We start from the raw sequence: 21819 nt of genomic DNA, 5'->3' as shown, positions 1-21819 counted from the left end.
AATCATACAGTCTAAACTACACCCAACTACTAAGAACTGAACTAGCACCCAAAAGAAAGGGATGAGTATATAGTTTGTCAAAGGGCTATCTCATTTCAAACATAGACAGAGGGAGTCATACTATCTTTGTCTTACACTAGTACTAGCATCCAAAAGAAAAGGATGAGTATAGTTTTTATTGTTCTTATTTACTGACAAATTGGTTTGACCAACTATAGTTTTCTTTATTTTTACTGACTGACAAGTTGTGTTTGCCAGACTATAATAACCGCTACAACCTACATTTGTCTATGAAATGTGAAATTTAATAAAAAGTGCTATTAAGTCTATGGGAATTTGACAGTGACAGCTGATAGAAGTTCATTGACATGAGTGACAAGACAAAACAAAATGTCTTTCGTGTTTTCATTTAGGAATATTTAAAATATTACAATGATTCCTAGCTTCCAATAGCTATATGAGTATTTCCGCATTTCCATACAGTACAGGTTTTTTGGTTAATTGTTTTGAGGTTATCCCGGCCGCCATGGATTCTTGTATCGGAGTTGAACAAGATTTGGACAAAGCATTAACTAAATTCAATGGTTTACAAGAACACGCAAACAAGTGCCTCGAGGATGTTATTAAGCAGGTTGAAGAGCTAAGGAAAGAAATAGCTAATCGTAAGTTTGATCCAAGCAATTACGTTTTCTTTGTTCTCCTTGATGTGACCTATTGGTGTATACTTGGATGTTTGTATAATAATAGTTTAAACTCTAAAGTAGACTGATACTAAACTGGGTGGTTTAATACTGCAAGCATCTTTCTATAGTATTTTGGTGCTGTTATGCCTGTTTTGTTACACCGATTGTACAGGGTTTATGTCTATACCTACATGCAAAAGCAAAAGTGAAAGGCTGATTTAGTATTCTTACTCTAAACTATGGTTCAATGCATTAAATGTATTTCAACCACAGATTTTATATTTTTTGGGAGATCCTTTCAAATGTAGCCCGTCAAAACAAAACAATTTCATTATTTGCAAACATTTATACTCTGCTTAATATGATGTATATGATGGGTGTGGGTATATGTGTTTATACTACACACACAACTACAAAACACAAACTAATGTTTGTAGATATACATGCTACAACAATAATATATTTTGTTTACCCAAAAATGAGGTGCTTTAACATACTCAGAACCTCTGTAATTCTGTCAAGCTAATCTTTTATGTGAGGTTTATCTTAAATATGTTGTATTTGGTTCCAGAGCCTGCAAACTCAGCGCTATCACAAGAACAGTCCGCAGCCGTGTGCGAGCTAGTGGCCTCCATCAAGCAAAATGTTTCAAATCTCTCTACAGGTACCTAAACATTTTTCTTGAGATGACATGAATACACTTTCACTATGTTGTTCAATTTTGGTGGCAGTATAGCTAAAGAAATCAGTACAACAATTTCAGGTGAAATTATAAAAATTTAAAAATGTGTTTGTAATCCAATTCATTTTACACTTTTTACCGTAAACCAAATTGTAGGATTAGGTGGGTCCACACACCAAGGTACGTCTAAACTGGCCGTTTGTGCACGAGGAAATTGCCTAACGCGTATGGTCGCTCTGTATGGGCCCGCCTAATAGCTAACATTTGGACACCAATAAAATCTGCTATACCAATGTGTAAACAAAAGTCCCAAGTTAATGATGTTTGTGTGATATTTCAAAGTTATTTGATTGATATGCTAGTCATTAGATGAGCCAAATTAAGAAAATTTGTAAACCTGTTTATAACTGCATTTAGATTATGACCCTAATTATAGATAAGATAATTAAAACGATAAACAAGTAGTGTTAAGTTAGAGTCATCAATTATCATGTTGTAACACTGAAATGAGGTTGTGATAAAGTTATCATATATAAAAACTGTTGGAACACAATTCCCCAGTGGGAAGGAAAATAGGCACATTTTACGCTAGTTTCATATCTAGCTGGCATTTTTACCCAGTCCCTGCATCATACAATTATCGTATGCCACCCAACAACTACCATACTGTTATAGATAATTTACCTTGAAAGATTATTTCGTGTTTGTTATGTAAGTAATCTGAATGTTTTGATCCAATGCTTTTAAACTTGTAATTTTTTTATATTAAATAAAACTGGTACAATTAAATCAGATCACAGAGAGCTGCATGCGACCGTGTCCCGCGTGGGCAAGTCCATCGACCGTCACTTCATCGCCGACTACGCGTCCGTGGCCCCCAAGGCCGAGAGCTTCTGCAATGATGCCAATCGGCCTATCATGGAGCAGGCCATAGCGCAACATCTATACCGACAGGTAGGCTTTACCGAGGTCTAACAGCCCATAGACCTAAAAGTGAGAGATTCTGCAAAGATTCCAATAGGCATTATGAAGCAGGCCAACTGCAGACCATAGCGCAAAGTCCATGCAGACAGGTAGGTTAGGTCTTGTATGCCACTGCAAACAATCTATCATTGACTCCTGTAGTTTCTGCAATGATGCCAACAGGTATCATGCAGCAGCCTTTTGTATAATATCAGTACCGACAGGTAGACCACTGGGGTCTATTCATGTAAACTAATCCGTCAAAGTCATCATAGTTCGCTCGTTCAAGTTTGCTTGTATGAAAGTTATATTTTAATCTGCAACCGCGTATCATGCGTATCATCGTTCGCACTTAACCGTCGATTTATTAATATGGTGTTCACAAATATCTTTATAAAGCCTCTATTATCAAGACGGTAAGGTGTATGTTCGGTATTTTTGAGGACAATGGCAGCTTGTATATATTTGATGGCGACTGTACGTGGGTTAAACGATGATCAGTTTCTTAATTGTGTTTTGTAAATTTTTATTGTATTCATGAACAGGGTCTTGAAGAGGCCGGTGACGCATTCGTGGCCGCCTCCGGCTGCGGGCCGGTGGCCCGCGCGTGCACGTTCGCGTTGCTGCAGCGCTGCGCCGCTGCCCTGGCCGAGGGCGACCCTTCCGCCGCTCTAGAGTGGGCGGAGCGCCATGCGGCGGACTTACAGCACAGTCCATTGCCCTTTACTTTACATCGAATGCAGGCGCTCAAGGTCAGTTCAAACTAGATTGCACTCTCAAATCAATTCAGTGGAAAACGTGGCCGTGTTCAAGATTTAGAGCGGACAGAGGCATGCGGTCGATTTACAGCATAGGTTCTTGCTTTTTAATCTTACAGGCACTAAAGTTGAGTTACGCTTAGTTCTCTCTTTCCTCTCCCTTTGTTGTCATTCTGTGGTCTAGTGCGTGTAGTAAGTAAGTAAATATTCTTTATTGCACCAACAATTATACATTTTACATACATGTAAAACTACAAATACATTTTAAAGGAAATTGAAACCAGGTAACAATGGGCGGTCTTATCGCTAAAAAGCGATCTCTTTCAGAGTATAGTTTGGCATTAAAATGATAGCTATCTAATTGATGTCATTTAGTTATCATTTGTGCGTACATTACGCTCGTATTTGTTCGTACATATATTAGCGCGAGTGAGACGCACGGGCCAATGAGAACAAATATACGTTATTCAGGTCTCGATGTCAATATGATGTTTCAATTGGCTTTGTGGTAAACCGTAATATTTGCAATTTTTTTTATCTAATTTTTAAATGAGACTTTGGACAGGTGAACATGTTGGCTTCATGGGTGTTTTCATAGTTCCCTGCGCAAGGGAGGGATCAATAAAGTGGTATACACTGATTGGTATGTCTGATGAAGGCTCTATAGAATATTGTAAGTGAGTTTTGTCGTCAGCTGGGGCGCGAGCAAGGCGTGGGCGCGGCCATAGAGTACGTGCGCGGCGTGTTCCCGGCGCACGCGGCGCGGCACGAGCGCGCGCTGCAGGCGGCCGTGTGCGCGCTGGCCTGGTGCGCGCCCGGCGCGCCGCCGCCGCCGCCGCACTACCGCGCGCTGCTCGACCCGCGGGCGCTGGGTATACCTACTTGAATATACTGTACCCCCCTCATTCATAAACGTGTGCTAAAGTTACGATGCCGATACGTCGGAAAGGGACAAACGATGATTAGCGGCATCGTAACTTTAGTACACGTTTATGAATAAGGTGGTACATGTACCCCACGTGTATCGCTCCACGAGCAATTCAACTGTACAGGGCGCAGTTTGACAATGTCAAATACTGTAATGCCGCGCAAGATAATTTTATTTTAGATAATCAAAATTTTTCTTGAACACTCATTTTTTTTTTAATATTGGGATATGGTTTATTCGGTAAGACGGATTGACATTTAATGTGAATTTGCACGTCCCTTCGGTGTGCGAGCGGGACATCGTTCAAAACGTATAGTCAGTAAAACTTAGTACGCTTGCATACAAATATGTTTCAAGGGATGCCAAGCTAAGCTTGGCTGAGTCTACATAGCGTTATCACGTTCATACGCCGGAGCGACGTGCGAATATGCATCAGTGTGATAACTGCGTAATACTCAAACTGCGGGCGGGGTATGTTTATGGAGAAGGAATAACTTTCAGCGATAAGTCAATTATGGACCGTTGTTCGAAGTCATGGATGTACTAAAAGCTTCGTCTATGGATATTCCGTCGCTACCTATAGCCCGTAGGCAACGTGTTCGCAGTCAGCAACACAAGCTATAATGTCGGTGTCTGCGGCCAGGCGCGGAGGCGGGCGAGCTGTTCGTGCGCGAGGCGTGCACGCTGCTGCGGCTGGCGCCGCTGTCCCCGCTGGCCGGCGCCGTGCTGGCGGGCGCGCGTGTGCTGCCCGCGCTGCACGACCTGCGCGCCAAGATGACGCACCCGCACGTCGTCGCGGCCTGGGCCGACGAGGAGCTGCCGCTGGAGGTGAGCGTGTGTACAGGCGCGGAGGCGGAGCCGTGCGTGCGCGAGGCGTGCACGCTGCTGCGGCTGGCGCCGCTGTCCCCGCTGGCCGGCGCCGTGCTGGCGGGCGCGCGCGTGCTGCCCGCGCTGCACGACCTGCGCGCCAAGATGACGCACCCGCACGTCGTCGCGGCCTGGGCCGACGAGGAGCTGCCGCTGGAGGTGAGCGTGTGTACAGGCGCGGAGGCGGAGCCGTGCGTGCGCGAGGCGTGCACGCTGCTGCGGCTGGCGCCGCTGTCCCCGCTGGCCGGCGCCGTGCTGGCGGGCGCGCGCGTGCTGCCCGCGCTGCACGACCTGCGCGCCAAGATGACGCACCCGCACGTCGTCGCGGCCTGGGCCGACGAGGAGCTGCCGCTGGAGGTGAGCGTGTGTACAGGCGCGGAGGCGGAGCCGTGCGTGCGCGAGGCGTGCACGCTGCTGCGGCTGGCGCCGCTGTCCCCGCTGGCCGGCGCCGTGCTGGCGGGCGCGCGCGTGCTGCCCGCGCTGCACGACCTGCGCGCCAAGATGACGCACCCGCACGTCGTTGCGGCCTGGGCCGACGAGGAGCTGCCGCTGGAGGTGAGCGTGTGTACAGGCGCGGAGGCGGAGCTGTGCGTGCGCGAGGCGTGCACGCTTAAATCGGGCGCGCACAAATAAATACCAGGATCGTACCCGGCTAGGCTACGAAGCCGTTAAAAGTATGGTAACGACGTTGTTTTTTTTAATATCTCATGTTTCTATTGTTAATATTGTATACTGGTGACCAAAAACTAACATTAGACAACCCCAAATGATTAAAAATACACCCTAACAATTAAAACATATATTTTAAATAAGATAAAAAAAGAAATTTTGAACATATTACATTATCAAACTTTTTTAAATTGCTTTACAAATCGTTGAACTGGCAAAGTGGCATATAACCAGAATTTGATTTATTTACTATAAAAATGTTCTATTAACATTTTTACCGGGCTTTTTAATGGGTCATTCGCAACATATGTTGATTTAAAACATTCCCTTCGGTCGTGTTTTAATTTATCACCACTCGTTGCGAATTTCCTAGTTTTCGCACTTGTATCGTCATGTACTATTACTATTTTGTTTTCTAATTGTAAATGAGTAATATAAAAATACATCGCATGAAAATCACAGTTTTATTGTCACATTTTAAGATTGATTCCGTACTGGCCTATAGGCTTAGCACATGATTGGCGCGACAGTATCTCGCGGCTGACTACCCGTCCCTATTTAATTAACATTGTTAGAAAAAGACGGGTAGTCTTATCTTGTGCTAGGCCTATAGGCCATTACGGAATCAATCTTAAAATGTGACAATAAAAACTGTGATTTTCATGCGATGGATTTTTATATAATTAATCATGTGCAGCCCGGCGGGGGAGTATGTCATATATCATACGCGAGTTAGGGCCAGCTGCACCAACCAGCACCAACCGAATGAACAACAACATTTAGAATACGTTTTATTTTAACGGCGACAGACGGTTCCGTGCTCCCGACCCTAAAAGAACACTCGTTTATTAGGATTCACTATGCAAGATTTTTTAATAATTATTAATAGAATTTGTGGCGTCTCCTCTGTCTCTACAACGTCGTGCCACAATTTTCTAACAGATGGCGTTAGCAAGCTAGAACGCAATTACGTAGAACCCTACATCGCGCTTACGGATTTTCAAATGTCAGTTGCAATATACATACATATACAACTTCTGACCAACTCTCAATGGACTTCGGTCCCCGGCAATAACACAGCCTGTTCATGAATACAGTTCTTTCTATTGGCCCTCTCTCTATTTACCTCAAATCTAACTATTATAAACGTTACAAAATGTTCCAAAACCATCAATTTAAATTAATACGTTATTGATTAAAAAAATGTTTTAATTACACAATTTTTTGAGGATCACAAAGGTTCTTATAATAAAATGAAATTGAATGTTGTGACATAGATGAATCTGAATCATGTTTTGACTGAGACATCTAAAATGTACTCGTAACTACCGGTTTAAAATATACATAAATACCTACCAGTAAAATACTATATCCAAACCAATTTGAGATGTCATCGTATAATGGACGCGGTTACAGCGCAATAATTACACAAGAATGCAATTTTCTCTATTTATTACATACTTCGCTTAACCGTGTCCATCATACGCCTTACGCAGCAAAATTGAACCGTGTCGAAGTTCATAAACCTGCAGGTGGACCTTGGTGAGGACGGCGGCGGCTACCACTCGGTCTTCGCCTGCCCCATACTTCGCCAGCAGGCATCGGAGCACAACCCTCCCATGCGGTTGTTATGCGGACATGTCATCTCCAGAGACGCGCTTAATAAACTCGCCATGGGCGTCAAGTAAGTAACTTTACAATTACAAAACTGTTACTCTGTCTTCGCCTGCCCTATACTTCGCTAGCAGGTCTCGGAGCACAACCCTCACATGAGGCTGTTATGCGGACTTGTCATCTCAAGAGACCCGCTCAGTAAGCTCGCGATGGCCGTAAAGTAAAAATCACTTAGCTATCTATTGTTAGGGAGTGATTAATTTATTTAAACCCGCCGCCAAAAAGATATTAAAATAAATAATAAATAAATATTTATAGGACATTATTACACAAATTGACTAAGTCCCACAGTAAGCTCAATAAGGCTTGTGTTGAGGGTAATTAGACAACGATATATATAATATATAAATATTTATAAATACTTAAATACATAGAAAACACCCATGACTCAGGAACAAATATCCATGCTCATCACACGAACAAATGCCCTTACCAGGATTTGAACCCGGGACCATTAGCTTCGTCACTACCCACTAGGCCAAACCGGTCGTCTATATTATATTAGGTTTTCATTTTAAAGTGACATGCATCACAATTACATGTAACATAAAAAACCGGACAAGTGCGAGTCGGACTCGCCCACCGAGGGTTCCGTACTTTTTAGTCTTTGTTGTTATAGCGACAACAGAAATACGCCATCTGTGAAAATTTCAACTGTCTAGCTATCACGGTTTATGAGATACAGCCTAGTAACAGACGGACGGACGGACAGCGGAGTCTTGCTAATAGGGTCCCGTTTTACCCTTTGGGTACGGAACCCTATAAGAGCAAAGAAAATAGAACGAGTTGCATTGCATGTAGAACTTCTAATTTATTTATTTGCAAAATATATTTTGCGAGTGGGTCGTTATGCACCCCAACCAGTCAAACCCAACACTGGGTTACTCCTTTCAGGTTGAAATGCCCGTACTGCCCGATGGAGCAGTCCCCGTCGGAAGCCCGCCAGATCTACTTCTCCTGAACGCGCGTTGTCTCCACAATAAAGTATGCAAACTACTCTTTAACCACCACTGTCGGCCAGTTTTGCCAACCTGACAATTGTACGGAATTGTCATTGTCATGTGACAAATGTCAGCATGGCAAAATAGGGATCTGGTCAGTACTAATTAGAAGTAAAAGTCTTTTAAACGCTTCTAATATGTAAGACTTGCAATATCCAGCTCATTTCGCGGCAGTCTGATAAATAAGACACAAGCACGCTCAATGAAAAATTCTAAGCGGTTAAAACTTGAAGAATTTAACAACAGGAGACGCCTTGTCTGTAATTTTCTGTACAAAGCAGTCTGCTGATTTTTGCGGGGGAGGGGCACGTCAAATGTATGGCTATTTTCGTACATTACGTACAAATAGCCATGTCCATACAATACATATGACCATTGGCCGAGGTTTTCGGCAGAGGGGTAAGCTCTTAAAGGCGACCAGCTGTTAAATCCTCCAAGGGTTAAAAGGTTAAGTGTCATTGGTGCAACTAAACGCAGCTGATTTGACTTATCAGTAAGATATATTGTTAGTCGTTTTTGTAGGACGCTCTTCAGACGCCTTATACGAGCTAACCTTTGGCTGCCATTTCGATTTTAAATTGCGCTGTAGCTATTATATACACTTAGATGCAAAACTGTCCCAATAGTAGCATCTTAGTACAATGTGGAGAAGTTGATGTTGATCAAGGGGAGGGGCACATGGTTAATACATAACAGTACTCCTAATTTTCTACATATCGACCTAACATATGATGTGCTTGGCATTTACGGTTATTTTGTAATTTAGAATCGAAAAGTAGAAAAAAAACATTTTTATTTTTTACAATATTTTTATTTCTTCGCATTGAAACTCCAAAATACATAATTTGTGCCTTTATAAAATCATCATGAAATTATTTTAATGGGGCGTATTTTTGAAGTTACTTTTAGGTGACTTATAGCTCGGTGCAAAAATGTACCATTAAAAACAGTTATAGAAAGTGTCTGTTAGTTTAATGTCAAAGACGACTGTTATTCTGCCATAACTACAAAACTATGTTCATGATTCAAACAGTTGATACCTCATTTTATATCATATGTTAGGTCGATTTGTAAGAAATTTTAAGGAGTACTGTTATGTATTAATCATGTGCCCCTCCCATTGATCGACATCAACTTCTCCACATTCTAATAAGATGCTACTATTGGGACAGTTTTGTACCTAAGTGTATGGAATCTAAGAAAATGGTGGAAGATGAGACTTGAAATTATGAAAAAATAGTCATACGAACGAAGAAAATTATCTAAAAAAGATATGGCTTAAATATTTTTGTAATAAAATTAAACTTTGTAACTTAGCAGCGTACATGTTTGTACCAGTTTAAGATTATTCATAAAAGAAGCAATGGAGTCTAGGCTCTAGTTGGCTAGAAATTTTTGAATTTTTTTAATGTTTTGGCACTGATATTTAGGGTAGCCTACAGCCAAAGAGAATTTGAAGTAGAGGTGGATTGTCAAAGAAAATTTTGTAGCCACGTAAATTTACTTCCATTTTTCGACACATGATTAAAACTTTTAGAACGCCATTTGACTTTGATCCTTATTTTTCACTGATATGTGTTAAATCTGTTAAATATCAAAAAGTGGCGCCATTTAATACATCAAAGGCCAAAGGTATGGCGGCATCGTTTCGAGCGATGGCGCTATAACCTTTGGGTTATGCCCGGTATTACGTGGCTACAAAGTTTTCTTTGACAATCCACCTATATTGCAAATTCTCCTTGCCCCAGCCAGTGTCGTATAGCGGCCGTAATTACAGCGGTCAATGACGTCACTAGAACGTTGTCTGTGTAAACAAAATGGCGCGGAAATCCTAGAGGGCGATGATTGAAGGATCATTATTTTTGCGTCCGTAATATTACGGCCGGTATATGACGGCACAGCTATCCTAGGAAACCAAAGCTCTACTCATGAAATTATGATATAAGCCAAATTATGCTTGAAAATTTTAAATATAATATTTTTAAATAAACGGCAATGTCTCCCTTATTCATGAAACTTAGCAAACTTTTGTTAAATTTTGCCCCTTTCTAACAAACACAAATGTCAAAATGACAGATAAAGACAAAGAATTATCGTTTATGAATAACGCCATAAATCATTATGGTGTAGTTTAAACTAGTCAGACCAAGCTAAGTTGGCAGCGATTGTCTGTGCTATCAAAATCATTGGTCTGACTCTATTGCATGGAGTGTTTCATATTTATACAAATTATTATTATTTATTTCATTTTAATATATCAGTTAGAAGTGAAACAATTCAACATCAAAACATTGCAATATGGCTTGTAATAACAATGAAGTATTTAGGTATTAATAGGTACTCTGTTCTTTTAGTTATTCAAAAAGAAAACAGGCAATGACTTAGTCAAACACTCAATAAAATAAGACCGAAACTTACAAAAGACTTTTATATATTCTCTTGTTAGCCAAAAGAAAAAGTCAATAGATTTTGTTGACATCGCTTTAAATGCCTAAAATAACAGACGTATAATAATAGAGACAGTCTATGATATATGTATAATATTTTAATTAATCATAGATCTTTTAACCATTGACCATAATAGCTGGAGAGCCGGCGATATATACTAAATGTGTAGTTACTCGAGCGCCGTAGAGACCTATTGGAATCGAATGATTAGATGATAGGATGTAAAAAAGGTTGTATAAAGTTTTCGTTTCCAGCGAGCAGCAAAGCGTCCACAGATTTTTATTAATTACGGGGGCTGGTGGAGGGTTAAAAAAATCTTTACGTAGATTATGGATTTAGTCGTCTTGGTCCACGTTAATGCTTCTTTCTATGACTTAATCTGAGAGTTAGTTATTTAGTAATAGCACAATTATAGCATTAACTTGGACTAAAATGACCAAATCCACAATCTGCTTAACGATTTGTTGAACCCCCACCAACCAACGGATAAACATAGACGGCTAAAAGTGTTTATAGTAGGCTCTAAGGGGTAACAAGATATCACTCATATCTTAATGTAACGCGCTCGAGTAACTACAAAAATCCCCTCTTGGGCTCCCCAACCATATGTCGTCGAATAACAAAATCGATGATAAGATGATTTTCCGTCGGGGTGAATATTATATTTGCGCCCTTCGTACTCTTAAGAGTGGTAAAATCATATTATTTTTATACTTATCGAATCGATGTTTTAATAATAGGGAGTATTACTTCAAGTTCTGCCGCCAGAGAGCAGCACTTTCACATCACCATAAACCATGGAGTAACTTATATATACTATGCCTTAAACAGTTTTTTGAGAAGTATGGAAGGTGGAGGTAAGGAATTAAATCTTCATGTACCAAAAAGTGTCATCAAAAGCTATACCTAGAATACTCGAAAAAAAAAATCAAATCATAGACAGCGCACTTCACTCTGTCAATAACGCCTAGGTTCTTAGCTACTCTAGCGCTACTCTGGAGAGATTTGGAACTATTATTTATAGCTGACAGCTGGACACTTTTGCAACAGTTCCACCATAAGAGATTTCACTCCTTTTCAATCCACACTCCATATTGAGAAGTTTTTACTATGACATTGATGCATCAAAGTGGTTTGTTTACAGAGGCCTACCGCGAAATGCGAAAATCGAAATTTCGTTATCTGGCCCCTTTATCGCTCGAATATGCAAGAGTAATAGAGAGGCAAATAACGAAACGTGGTAAGAATGTGGTAATGGCGCCCTCTACGCAGCGTTTTGCGTAATATCCCCTATTCAACTATGAATCGCGCCGAAACTTAATTTGTATAGCAGATAGATGTATGAAGCCAATTAAACATTAATAACTGAGCCTAGTTTAACTGTAAGATATTATACTATGTGGTAGTTTATAGCTATTTGTTTTTTTATATGAAAATGGTGGTAGCAATGAAAGGACAGTTAAGAAAAAAGATATATGCATTAGGTGTACACTGGGTTTTATTTGGAATGAAATTAGGCCGAGTTTACACTTAGCGTATAAACAATTTATAAACGAATTTTATAAACAGACGGATACAAGTTTATATACAGTAAGGTTGTGGAATTATATCTAGACATTTTATTGTAATGCAACAAATGTACGTAGAGAAGCGAAAATAAAATATTGATGCCTACTCAAACGATTGTTTTATTTTTTTATTTCCTAAATCCTTTCGCACACTAATATCATATCGAATGTCATCTCGCTTTGTGTGGTAGGGCACAGCCAGTGGATGTCATTCCAGATCTAGAGCAGAGCCCAACTGGGGCAGTACCTCCACCTTACAGAAAACAGCAGCCAAATAACACTAGACCCTACTCATAGTGTTGTGTTCCTGCCGGTGAGTAAGGTTGCCAGAGCTCAACGAGGGGGGCGGGTTTAGGGTCGGCAACGCGCATGGAACTCCTCTGGAGTTGCAGGCGTACATAGGCTACGGACACTGCTTACCATCAGGCGGGCCGTATGCTTGATTGCCACCGACGTAGTATAAAAAAAAAATCGAAATCAGACATGATTTTAGCGAATTGACGTAGAATTTAATATAAAATTAGACATGTACAGATATCGTCAGGTGACAATCAAAACTAGCTAATTACTAAAAAATAATTAAACAAAAATCAACCTTATTTTCGTAGTAATATGGTTCATTGTGGCTATGAACTTGTGGTGGTAATTAGTGAGTTTTGCTTGTCACCTGACGATATATTGATGGCGGGATTCCACCAGTAGGGCTAAGATGGTCGGCTCCTTATCATTTGTCACCACGCCTGTCACGTTCTAACAAGTATGTAAGCGCGAAAGTGACGGGCATAGTGACAAGTGATAAAAATGGAACCATGATTCCACCACAGTATGCAGCACACGCATATCGAGTGTATTTTTTGTTGTTGTTTAGGTTAATTGTCTGCAACCACCTGAACTTGGCAAAATCTCCACGCTGCAATTAACAAGAAAATTAGTTACAGTTACGGCGTTTTACCTGTGCAGTTGATAAAACTGCGCAGGCATACCCGTGTGTGTATGGCCAGCTTTACCGGGCACAACCTAAAGGTTACGGCGCCATCGCTCGAAACGATGTCGCCATACCTTTGGCCTTTGATCTATTGGATGGGGCCACTTTTTGACACATATCATTAAAGAATAAGGATCAAAGTCTAATGGCGTTCTTAAAGTTTTAATTATGTTTCGAAATATGGTAATAAATTTGCTGTGGCTACAAAGTTTTCTTACACCTCTATTTCAAATTTTAACATTGAGGCTACTGAGCTCCGGTAAAGCTCGAACTCATGCTTTCATGTTTGGTGTCAAATGAAAGGCTAACGAAACTTCGTCTAGAACTTAGACATCGGGGCTATAACCGCGAAAATCGAAGTTCGTCAATTGCGGGTATTTTTCTGTCATTCTAATTATGTCTTAACGTGAGTAAAAGAGAAAGATCCTCGCAATTTGCGAATATTCGGTTTTCACGCTAGGCCCCCAGGCCGCGTAGCCAACGTTACGATCGTTAACGCTCCGTAGGGTAGCGTAGTCATCTCTCTCTATCACTCTTCCATATTAGTACAACCATAAAGTAAATATTATATATATCTAATCTGTGGTACAACTGTGACAGTTGCATTTCGTTCGCCGCGGAGCGTGAACGATAGGCACGTTGGCTACGCGGGCAGTTAACCCAACCAGGCCGCACCAATCTACAATGTTTTCTCAAAATATCCAAATATATTCTGATCAATTCAGTTTGATGATTAATTTGATAAAAGTGCAATCTAATTTGAAGCTTAAATCGGAATGCTAAAGTTGAAATTCTATTGGCACGTTTGTGGTCGATAAATCGTACTGTGCAGTAGGTCTGGAAGAGGGTCAAAAAAGTTAAAATTCTTGGGCACTACACTCGTATTGTTGTAAAAATTTACAACTTTTATATGTGTATAATAGACGACAAAATGAAACAAATAACATATGTACAGAATCGAACACATTATAATATTGTAAATATCTACATTGAGGATAGTTTTGTGCTGTTCAGACAGCTCAAGATTTATAATAAAGATACATAAATAAGGGGTACATTCATATTATAAATAAAACAACAGATACATCTAATAGGAAAAATATCTACACATTCCTAGAAATAAAATTGTGTAGATTTTTTGAGCTCTGTCCTTTTAGATATATTTGTTAAATCTGAGAAAACAACGTCTTAGTTAATTCTAAACTTTAGTCAACCCACTTTTATTTGGAGGTACTTCGTCGCCATAGTTACGTATCTTTGACAACTGTTTATAGGACATTATTACACAAATTGACTAAGTCCCACAGTAAGCTCAATAAGGCTTGTGTTGAGGGAAACATTATACGCCCATTATTTAAAGAAGAATTAATGTGTAAGAATAATTCTCTTAAGAAAGTATACGATAGCCCCTTGACGTAAAATAACAACAAGAAAACTCTAAAATTGAGAATCTACGTCTATAGGTAAACAAGATTTTTTTTTTATAATTTTCAAACCATTTGTGCAGCATATTTAAAACAAACAATGTGTATTTCAAATCGACAACAAGTCATTTATGAGTTCATCTCAATTAATTACTATTTGAAGACAAATTTAAATCTTAAAGCTATAAAAAATGATACATGAATGACATTAACTACACGAATATCTCGACGTAATTTTATGATATCACAGTGCCGTCTACCTTCGTCCCGACAATTTCACTGTACGCATTTGAAAATTATTTCTCCGTATTCTTTTTCAATTCAAGTAAACAGCAGATATAAAATATTAGTATGTTAAGGTGTCACACACTGTTTAGTTACAATACCCGTGCGATAGCTTAAGATTTATTCCATTTTGTATCGGATATTAGCTGCACCACTGGGATCACACACACAAGGATCTTACGATATATTTTGTATGTTAAGATATATTTCTTATCTTAAGATGACATCTTTGCATATCTTGGTATCTTAACAAACTTTAATTATATTTCCATATTGCTGAATAGCTTAAGTTAGTGTAATATGAAAATATATAGTATCTTAGCTGTTTGTGATAGTTCATATAAACTGTATAATGTGCGATATTTTAGGACAGTGACGAACTCGCGTACGTCCTTACTCATTTCACAATTATTTGTATCGATCAGAAATAAATGTCTACCTAGTTTTATCGCTATAAATAAAGATGTGGAGAAGATCGGCATATAGAGTTTTTTGCGGGTAAGACCGTCATGTCATGGGACAAGAATATGCATGCGTACGTCGCTGACATAGTCAGAAACCACGAGATCCACTCCTGCTCTACCGACCTTCTGTAAGTAGAGTATGTGTACAAACACACGAGTTAATAGCGACGAAATATCTTGAAGACGGTTTTCTCCACATTGACCTTATTTTCTTTGCTTTTGAGTGATTATGTATAAAAGCATGTGTTCAGTGAAATTGTCAGATGATTCAAACACTTAGGTACTCAGTCATTGCAAGATTTAGATCTTAAGCCTCTAGTGCATACAAAGCCATATCCATTGACAGCTATTAAAGTTTAAATTTAAACAATTTTTTTTTATAATGTGCACTAGAGGGTTAAGGATCACAAACCGCACCAGTCTCGCTAGTCTATCCTAGGAAAGGTACAACATGAAGAAATATGCAACTGTATGGCAAAAAACAACGTTCTAAGCATGTTTTATTCCTATCAAAACATGACATGGAAATACTCCACGTTTGGTGAAAAAAATCAACCAAATACTTATACTATTTTGTATCAACTTACGTATATGGAAATTGATTAACTTATTAAGGTCAATGTGGAAAAGACCGACATATTACATTTATTGCGGATAAGACCGTCATGGGCCAAGAACATTCGTATTTGTATACGTCCGTCGCTCAGATAGACTGAAAGGAAGAGCCTCACTCTTGCTCTACCGACCTTCTGTGGGTGGAGTACGAGTACAAACACAAATGTAGTAGTTACAAGCGACGAACGAGCTTGTATACGGTCTTGCCTTATATACAGTCTTCACCACATTAATCTTCATTCATCGACATTGATGTAAAATATTGAGAAAAACGAGTTTTCTTAATTTACTAACAGAACCTTTTCTTTGAAACTAGGTGTACGAACTGTTCGTTATTAATTATTCTATTTTATTTATTACATGGACTTGGCATACTCTTAAATATTTTAATGGAACCGGCGTACCATAAGAGGGGGCTAAAGCAAAATTGTAGTTTTTATTAAGTTTTAATCAAGGGAGAATTCTATGAAAAAAAAGACGGATCGTAGACTATATTTTTAAGGGCAGACTCCAACCAAAACATTAAAAGGATAAAGTTGGCTCTAGAAAAAATCATGAAAACATGTCTAATTTTTTTTTCCTTACAATTTTCTGCTTTTATGCCCCCTCGTACTGTCGCCATCAGACATATCGGAACGGCCAAGTCGCTCACAAATATCTGACTACGCCTATAGAGACAATAGTGTCAAGGCGTTAATTCTAACTCGCGTGTTCAGATATTTTTGAGCACCACGGCCGCTCCAATATATCTGATGGCGACTGTACAATAATATAATAAAAACCCATCTAATAATCTAATGAAACAGTCCTCCCTTTGAATCTCTCCTCTGAAACTCCGTTAGATTTTTAACTTTAACATCAGTATCATAAAGTGTAACGAGCCGAGGTGCTCAAAAATATCTGAACGCGCTCTAACGTCTTGACAATAGAGGCGTGCTCAGATATTTGTGAGCGCCTTGGCCGTTCTGATATATCTGATGGCGACTGTACAGATTGTTAGTACAAATAACTTCATTTGAAAGGCGTTAAAGTAAAAAATCGAATGAATTAAAATAATAGTCAGGTGTCATATTGTAACCTACACTCCACAGCACGTTCCGTGCCCACAATCTCACTAAGTATAACTGATATAATTTGACTAGAAATATCTATATTCCTTAATTTGGCTACAATTATTGAATCGTATTCTTAATATTAACCATTGAGACTAGTGGCGCGGAAAATATTGTCATTTTTACTCGATATTTTACAATAGTTTTAGATCCCGCACTATTTGATTTGGGAACACAAGAGGTATTTAATACGGACGCTCCGGCTGTGGAATAAGCTCCCTGCCGAGGTTTTCTCGAGGGACTGCAGTATGGGGTATTCCTAAAAAAAGTAGGTATGTATACAGGCTCTTAAAAGTTTTAAACGCGCATGTAACACCCCCGGAGTCGTAGACGTCCATCGGCTACGGTGATCACTTATCATCAAGCGGGCCGCATGCTTGTTTGCCATCGACGTGGTAAAAAAATAAACAATTGTTTTAGCAAAAATAAACTTGGAAATACATTAAAAATAACTCCAGAGACAAAAAAGTGGGTAGACAGACAAGTTGGCAGCGATTTTGACAGCTCAGACTGTGCAAGTGCTACTTTAAACGTCTAACTTCTATGAAATTATGACGTTTACTTAACACTTGCACAGGCTGGGCTACCAAAATCTCTGCCAACTTAGTCTGACTAAAAGTATTTTGAGTGAAAATGACAACATTTTCCTTGAAATGAGATCTAGACACGAACAATATCAAAAACGGAATTAGAACAATAGTAAGGCTAAAGAAGGCTCTATGATCACAACTTTAGTGTTCATGTATACTTTATATAATTAATAATTATTAAGAGAAACTATCGAAACGAATTACGTCAATTGATAAAAACATGCAGATTTCTGTAATATTTTGATATATTTTAATTTTAAAACGTACAGGTCGATTCACAAGAGCTGGCACGAATGGAATAAATGAATGAAAATATCTAAGTGTGTATCATATTGTGTGTCAGAGGGAAGTGTTTGCCAACAGTACCAGCCTTAAAGTTGAATGGGAGTCCCTTGAAGCTTGTCAATCAGTTTAAATACTTGACCTCTCTCACCTCTGACCTCAAGGACGGTGCCGACGTCGATAGGGAGCGCAGGGCGCTGGCTGTTCGAACAAATACAACAACTGCCGTAAAGGTCACATTACTCAGAGCATTATGTACCTCATGTTATACGAGTAGCCTGTGGGTGAACTACACGCAGAAACAGTACAGCACTCTGCGAGTGCAATACAACAATGCTTTTAGGGTGCTGATGGGGTTGCATCGCTACTGCAGCACATCGTTAATGTTTGCGGTATGGAGTGTGGAATTAAAAGGAGTGAAATCTCTTGTGGTAGAACTGTTGCAAGTGTCCTGTTGTCAGCTATAAATAATAGTTCCGAGTAGCGCTAGAGTAGCTAGGCGTTATTGACGGAGTGAAGTGCGCTGTCTATGATTTGATTTTTTTTTCAAGTATTCTAGGTATTGTAGCGCCACCTATTTAAGGTTTTTTGGACACTTTTTGGTACATAGAGATTCCATTCCTTACCTCCACCTTCCATAGTCCCATCTATGATGCCGGTTGTCAATGTTACTGTTCGAGTTTGACGGCAATATAATCATGCGCGTGCAATAGAGATAGCAACAGGCGGGTCAATGTACGAAAATCTATCTGGAAAGCATCTCTTCTTTAATAATAATAGGTTCGTAATATGAAAGCAGAGTAAAAAATGTGTTTTACAGAACATCTGCTTAACTTTAAGGGCATTAGGGGAGTTGTGCAACGGTTTAATTATGTAAGTATTATGATTTAAAACCATTTGGTGTTAATGGCCCAAAATATATCTAAATATAATTAGAATCATGTTTTGTTGCCATAGCTGCATGTCGCTATCAATGGACACAATTATTTAATACATAAAAAATACACACAAAGAGAGCATCACTTAAAAAAATATTTACATGTTATCATTAATAATATTCAAGTTTAAAAAGAAGTAAATTGTAAATGATATTACTGTAGGCCTAGCACAGGAGGGGCGCGTCAGTATCTCACCCGCGAGATAGACTTCCCGTCTTTATCTCACTGTAATCATTAGAGAGGGACGGGTAGTTTATCCCGCGGGTAAGGCACGGGGCCGGTTTTAAAAATAGCGGTGAAAACCGGTTTATTTTGGTTTTACTCCGATCTTTCATAAGAACGCGAACGTTTTAAGAACTTTATTGTAACCAAAATAAACCGGTTTAGTCGACGAGCGACGAGACGGCCGTCTAGCCTGGTGGTGTGCCACGTAAACAAAGACTCCGATATAAGAAGAAACCGGTTTTTATTTCTCTAAACCGGTTAATTTGCCAAGAACTGTTCTCATAAAAACCGGTTTAAAAATAACGGTTTTACGAACGAAACCTTAAAAGGTTTTGCGCCAAGTACATGATAACGGCTTGGAAATTTAACCGGTTTGCGAGATACTATCGCGCCCCTCCTGTGCTAGGCGTACTGGAAAATAGATTATCTTAGTCAATACACACACTCAAATACTTCATAAGTTCCATGACTAGAGTTTAAAGCAGCTTTAAATCACAATATTATCAACAAGGAAATTGTTATTGTGCTAGCTTATTTTAAATAAATTCTAACACAATAAAATCTGAATAACACACAAAGGAATGTATAGGCCACCTTATATGTAAACATATGTTTTTATGTCGATTTGTGCGAATTTACCTGCTTGCGACAATTTTTTTTCTTCATTTTTCTTTCCCCCCCCCGCTCTAAACTAACTCAACATTGCCTTCAATGCTAAAAATATGCTACGCTTGAAAAAAAAGTGTTTCTTTACTATACCTATACTATAAGTTACATTTAGACAGCCGTTTGGTATTGGGGTCAAATTTATTTTCTTCGTTTATGTTTCTGACCACTCTGTCATGCTTGTATCTATGTATTCTATCAAATAAATAAAAAAAGTCGAGTGCTATTATCTAGCTATAGATTATATTTTACATATGAAAAATTAAAAACAAATTTTCATCTCATACAAAAAGCTTCACTTCGTCACATTTCTTGGGGACAAAAAACAAGATTACGAAAAAAATGTTGACCCATAGACTCACATCTTTTTTCATTACAGGCAATGTTGAGCGCGTTTACATAATATGTATCGTTGAAGTAACTTGAAAAAGCAGAGGGCCTACCGCGAACTACGTTCGACGTGTAGCCTCTTTGTCGCACTTGTAAATTCGTACGTAAGTGTGACAGGGAGGCAACACATCGAACGTCCTAAGGCCCTCCGGTCTCAACCAATCAGATTTTTCTTATAAGGCAATTTTTATGAGACATCCAGTTGTGGTTCTAATTGCAGATTTCCATGAATTTCATCATGAACCTTGTACAGTCGCCATCAGATATATTAGAGCGGCCAAGGCGTTCACAAATATCTGAACACGCCTCTATTGTCAGGGCGTTAGAGAACGTGTTCTGATACTTTTGGGCACCTTGGCCGCTCCGATATATCTGATGGTGATTGTACACCATGACAATTAATAAGAAATAAGTCCACGTTTAATTATTTTACAGTTAGTGACCACTTTCTAACTACTGCTGTATGTAATTTAGGGAAAAGGATCCTGTTTTAAAACATCTATTGATTGGCATCCAAAATATCCATAGCCTCCTAAGACCCAAGGTACAGGTAAGTACTTTAAAATTCCAATCAATTAGTTTCCTTCCGTTTTCAAACAAAGCTAAATCAACTCTGTTCCAATTGAATATGATTTAAATTTCATCGAACTGAATAAATCCTATTGGTAGGGCCTTAGGAGGATAACTAGTTAATTTGCAGATGTCATTTCTTCGAAGGCGACATTAGGTTTGTCTTCTCCATTCCTTTGACTAAACACGCCTCTTTAATCCTTTTCCTACACGCTTATTACGTATTTTGGTCTAGCACAATTAATTATTCTTAAATTCAGGAATGTATGATACAACTGCAGGTTGATATTTAATATCATATTTATATTTGAGTCTTGGTCTCTATTACTATTTATTTTCACGTGTTACACGTCGTATATCAGAGTAATTGATCAACTCAATAATTACTCAATAGTACGTCGAGCGCAAGAAAAGTGCGTTGATAATAATTCAATACAATTAGCTGAAAATTTGGCATAATGAATGGAAAATATTTAACTATCAGGATATGTACGTTACAGAGTAAAGTTAAATTTTATCTACCCCCCCCCCCCCTCGCATATGTCCCGGAGCGTGGTATTTTCCACTTTAAAAAGGGGGGGGGGGGTAGATAAAATTTTACTTTACTCTGTAACATACATATCCTCCATTAATTATGCTAAATTTTCCATACATTTGAATCAAATTTTCCTTAATTATAAAGATTCACATAGATTTCTAAAAGGACTATTCTTTATTATTACTGGTCGGCCAGGCTTATAGTGCTCGAGAATGTTTTCCGTTTTGTATGGGGAATGTTCTCCCGCGAGAACATCCCCCTTAGTAACGGAACGGCACAACTATAGCCAGGCTACATATTTACATATTTGGGATTACCAGATCGAGGTGCGTAGCTAACGTGCCCATCGTTAAAGCTCCGTAGCGTAGCGTAGTCATCTCTCTCTCTATCACTTTTTTTTTCTATTTTATTTTGGCACAAACAGTCATTACTGAAGAGTTACATTTGAAAATAATAATATTGACAATACAGTGCCGAAAACGTTATAGACTACA

The 21819-nt window shown here is 39.1% G+C and overlaps 1 protein-coding gene across 2 annotated transcripts; it reads left to right on the top strand.

Annotated features, from left to right (window-relative positions):
* The first annotated feature begins 322 nt into the window (after window positions 1-322).
* LOC133525613 (E3 ubiquitin-protein ligase RMND5A) lies at window positions 323-12353 on the top strand. 2 transcript variants are annotated; one of them, XM_061861929.1, is made up of 8 exons: window positions 323-662; window positions 1255-1347; window positions 2159-2319; window positions 2874-3080; window positions 3781-3958; window positions 4658-5238; window positions 7068-7234; window positions 8119-12353. In XM_061861929.1, exons 1-8 carry the CDS (start codon window positions 458-460, stop codon window positions 8183-8185), a joined length of 1659 nt encoding a protein of 552 aa, XP_061717913.1. In that variant the 5' UTR covers window positions 323-457; the 3' UTR covers window positions 8186-12353. The 2 variants fall into 2 exon arrangements, with proteins under 2 accessions (XP_061717913.1, XP_061717914.1); XM_061861930.1 differs by having other exon boundaries at window positions 324-662; window positions 7083-7234.
* The last annotated feature ends 9466 nt before the right edge of the window (window positions 12354-21819 follow it).

The sequence above is a fragment of the Cydia pomonella genome, chromosome 15 (genome assembly GCF_033807575.1).
Source record: "Cydia pomonella isolate Wapato2018A chromosome 15, ilCydPomo1, whole genome shotgun sequence".
NCBI lineage: Eukaryota > Metazoa > Arthropoda > Insecta > Lepidoptera > Tortricidae > Cydia > Cydia pomonella.
This window is presented reverse-complemented; position numbering and strand designations above follow the sequence as displayed.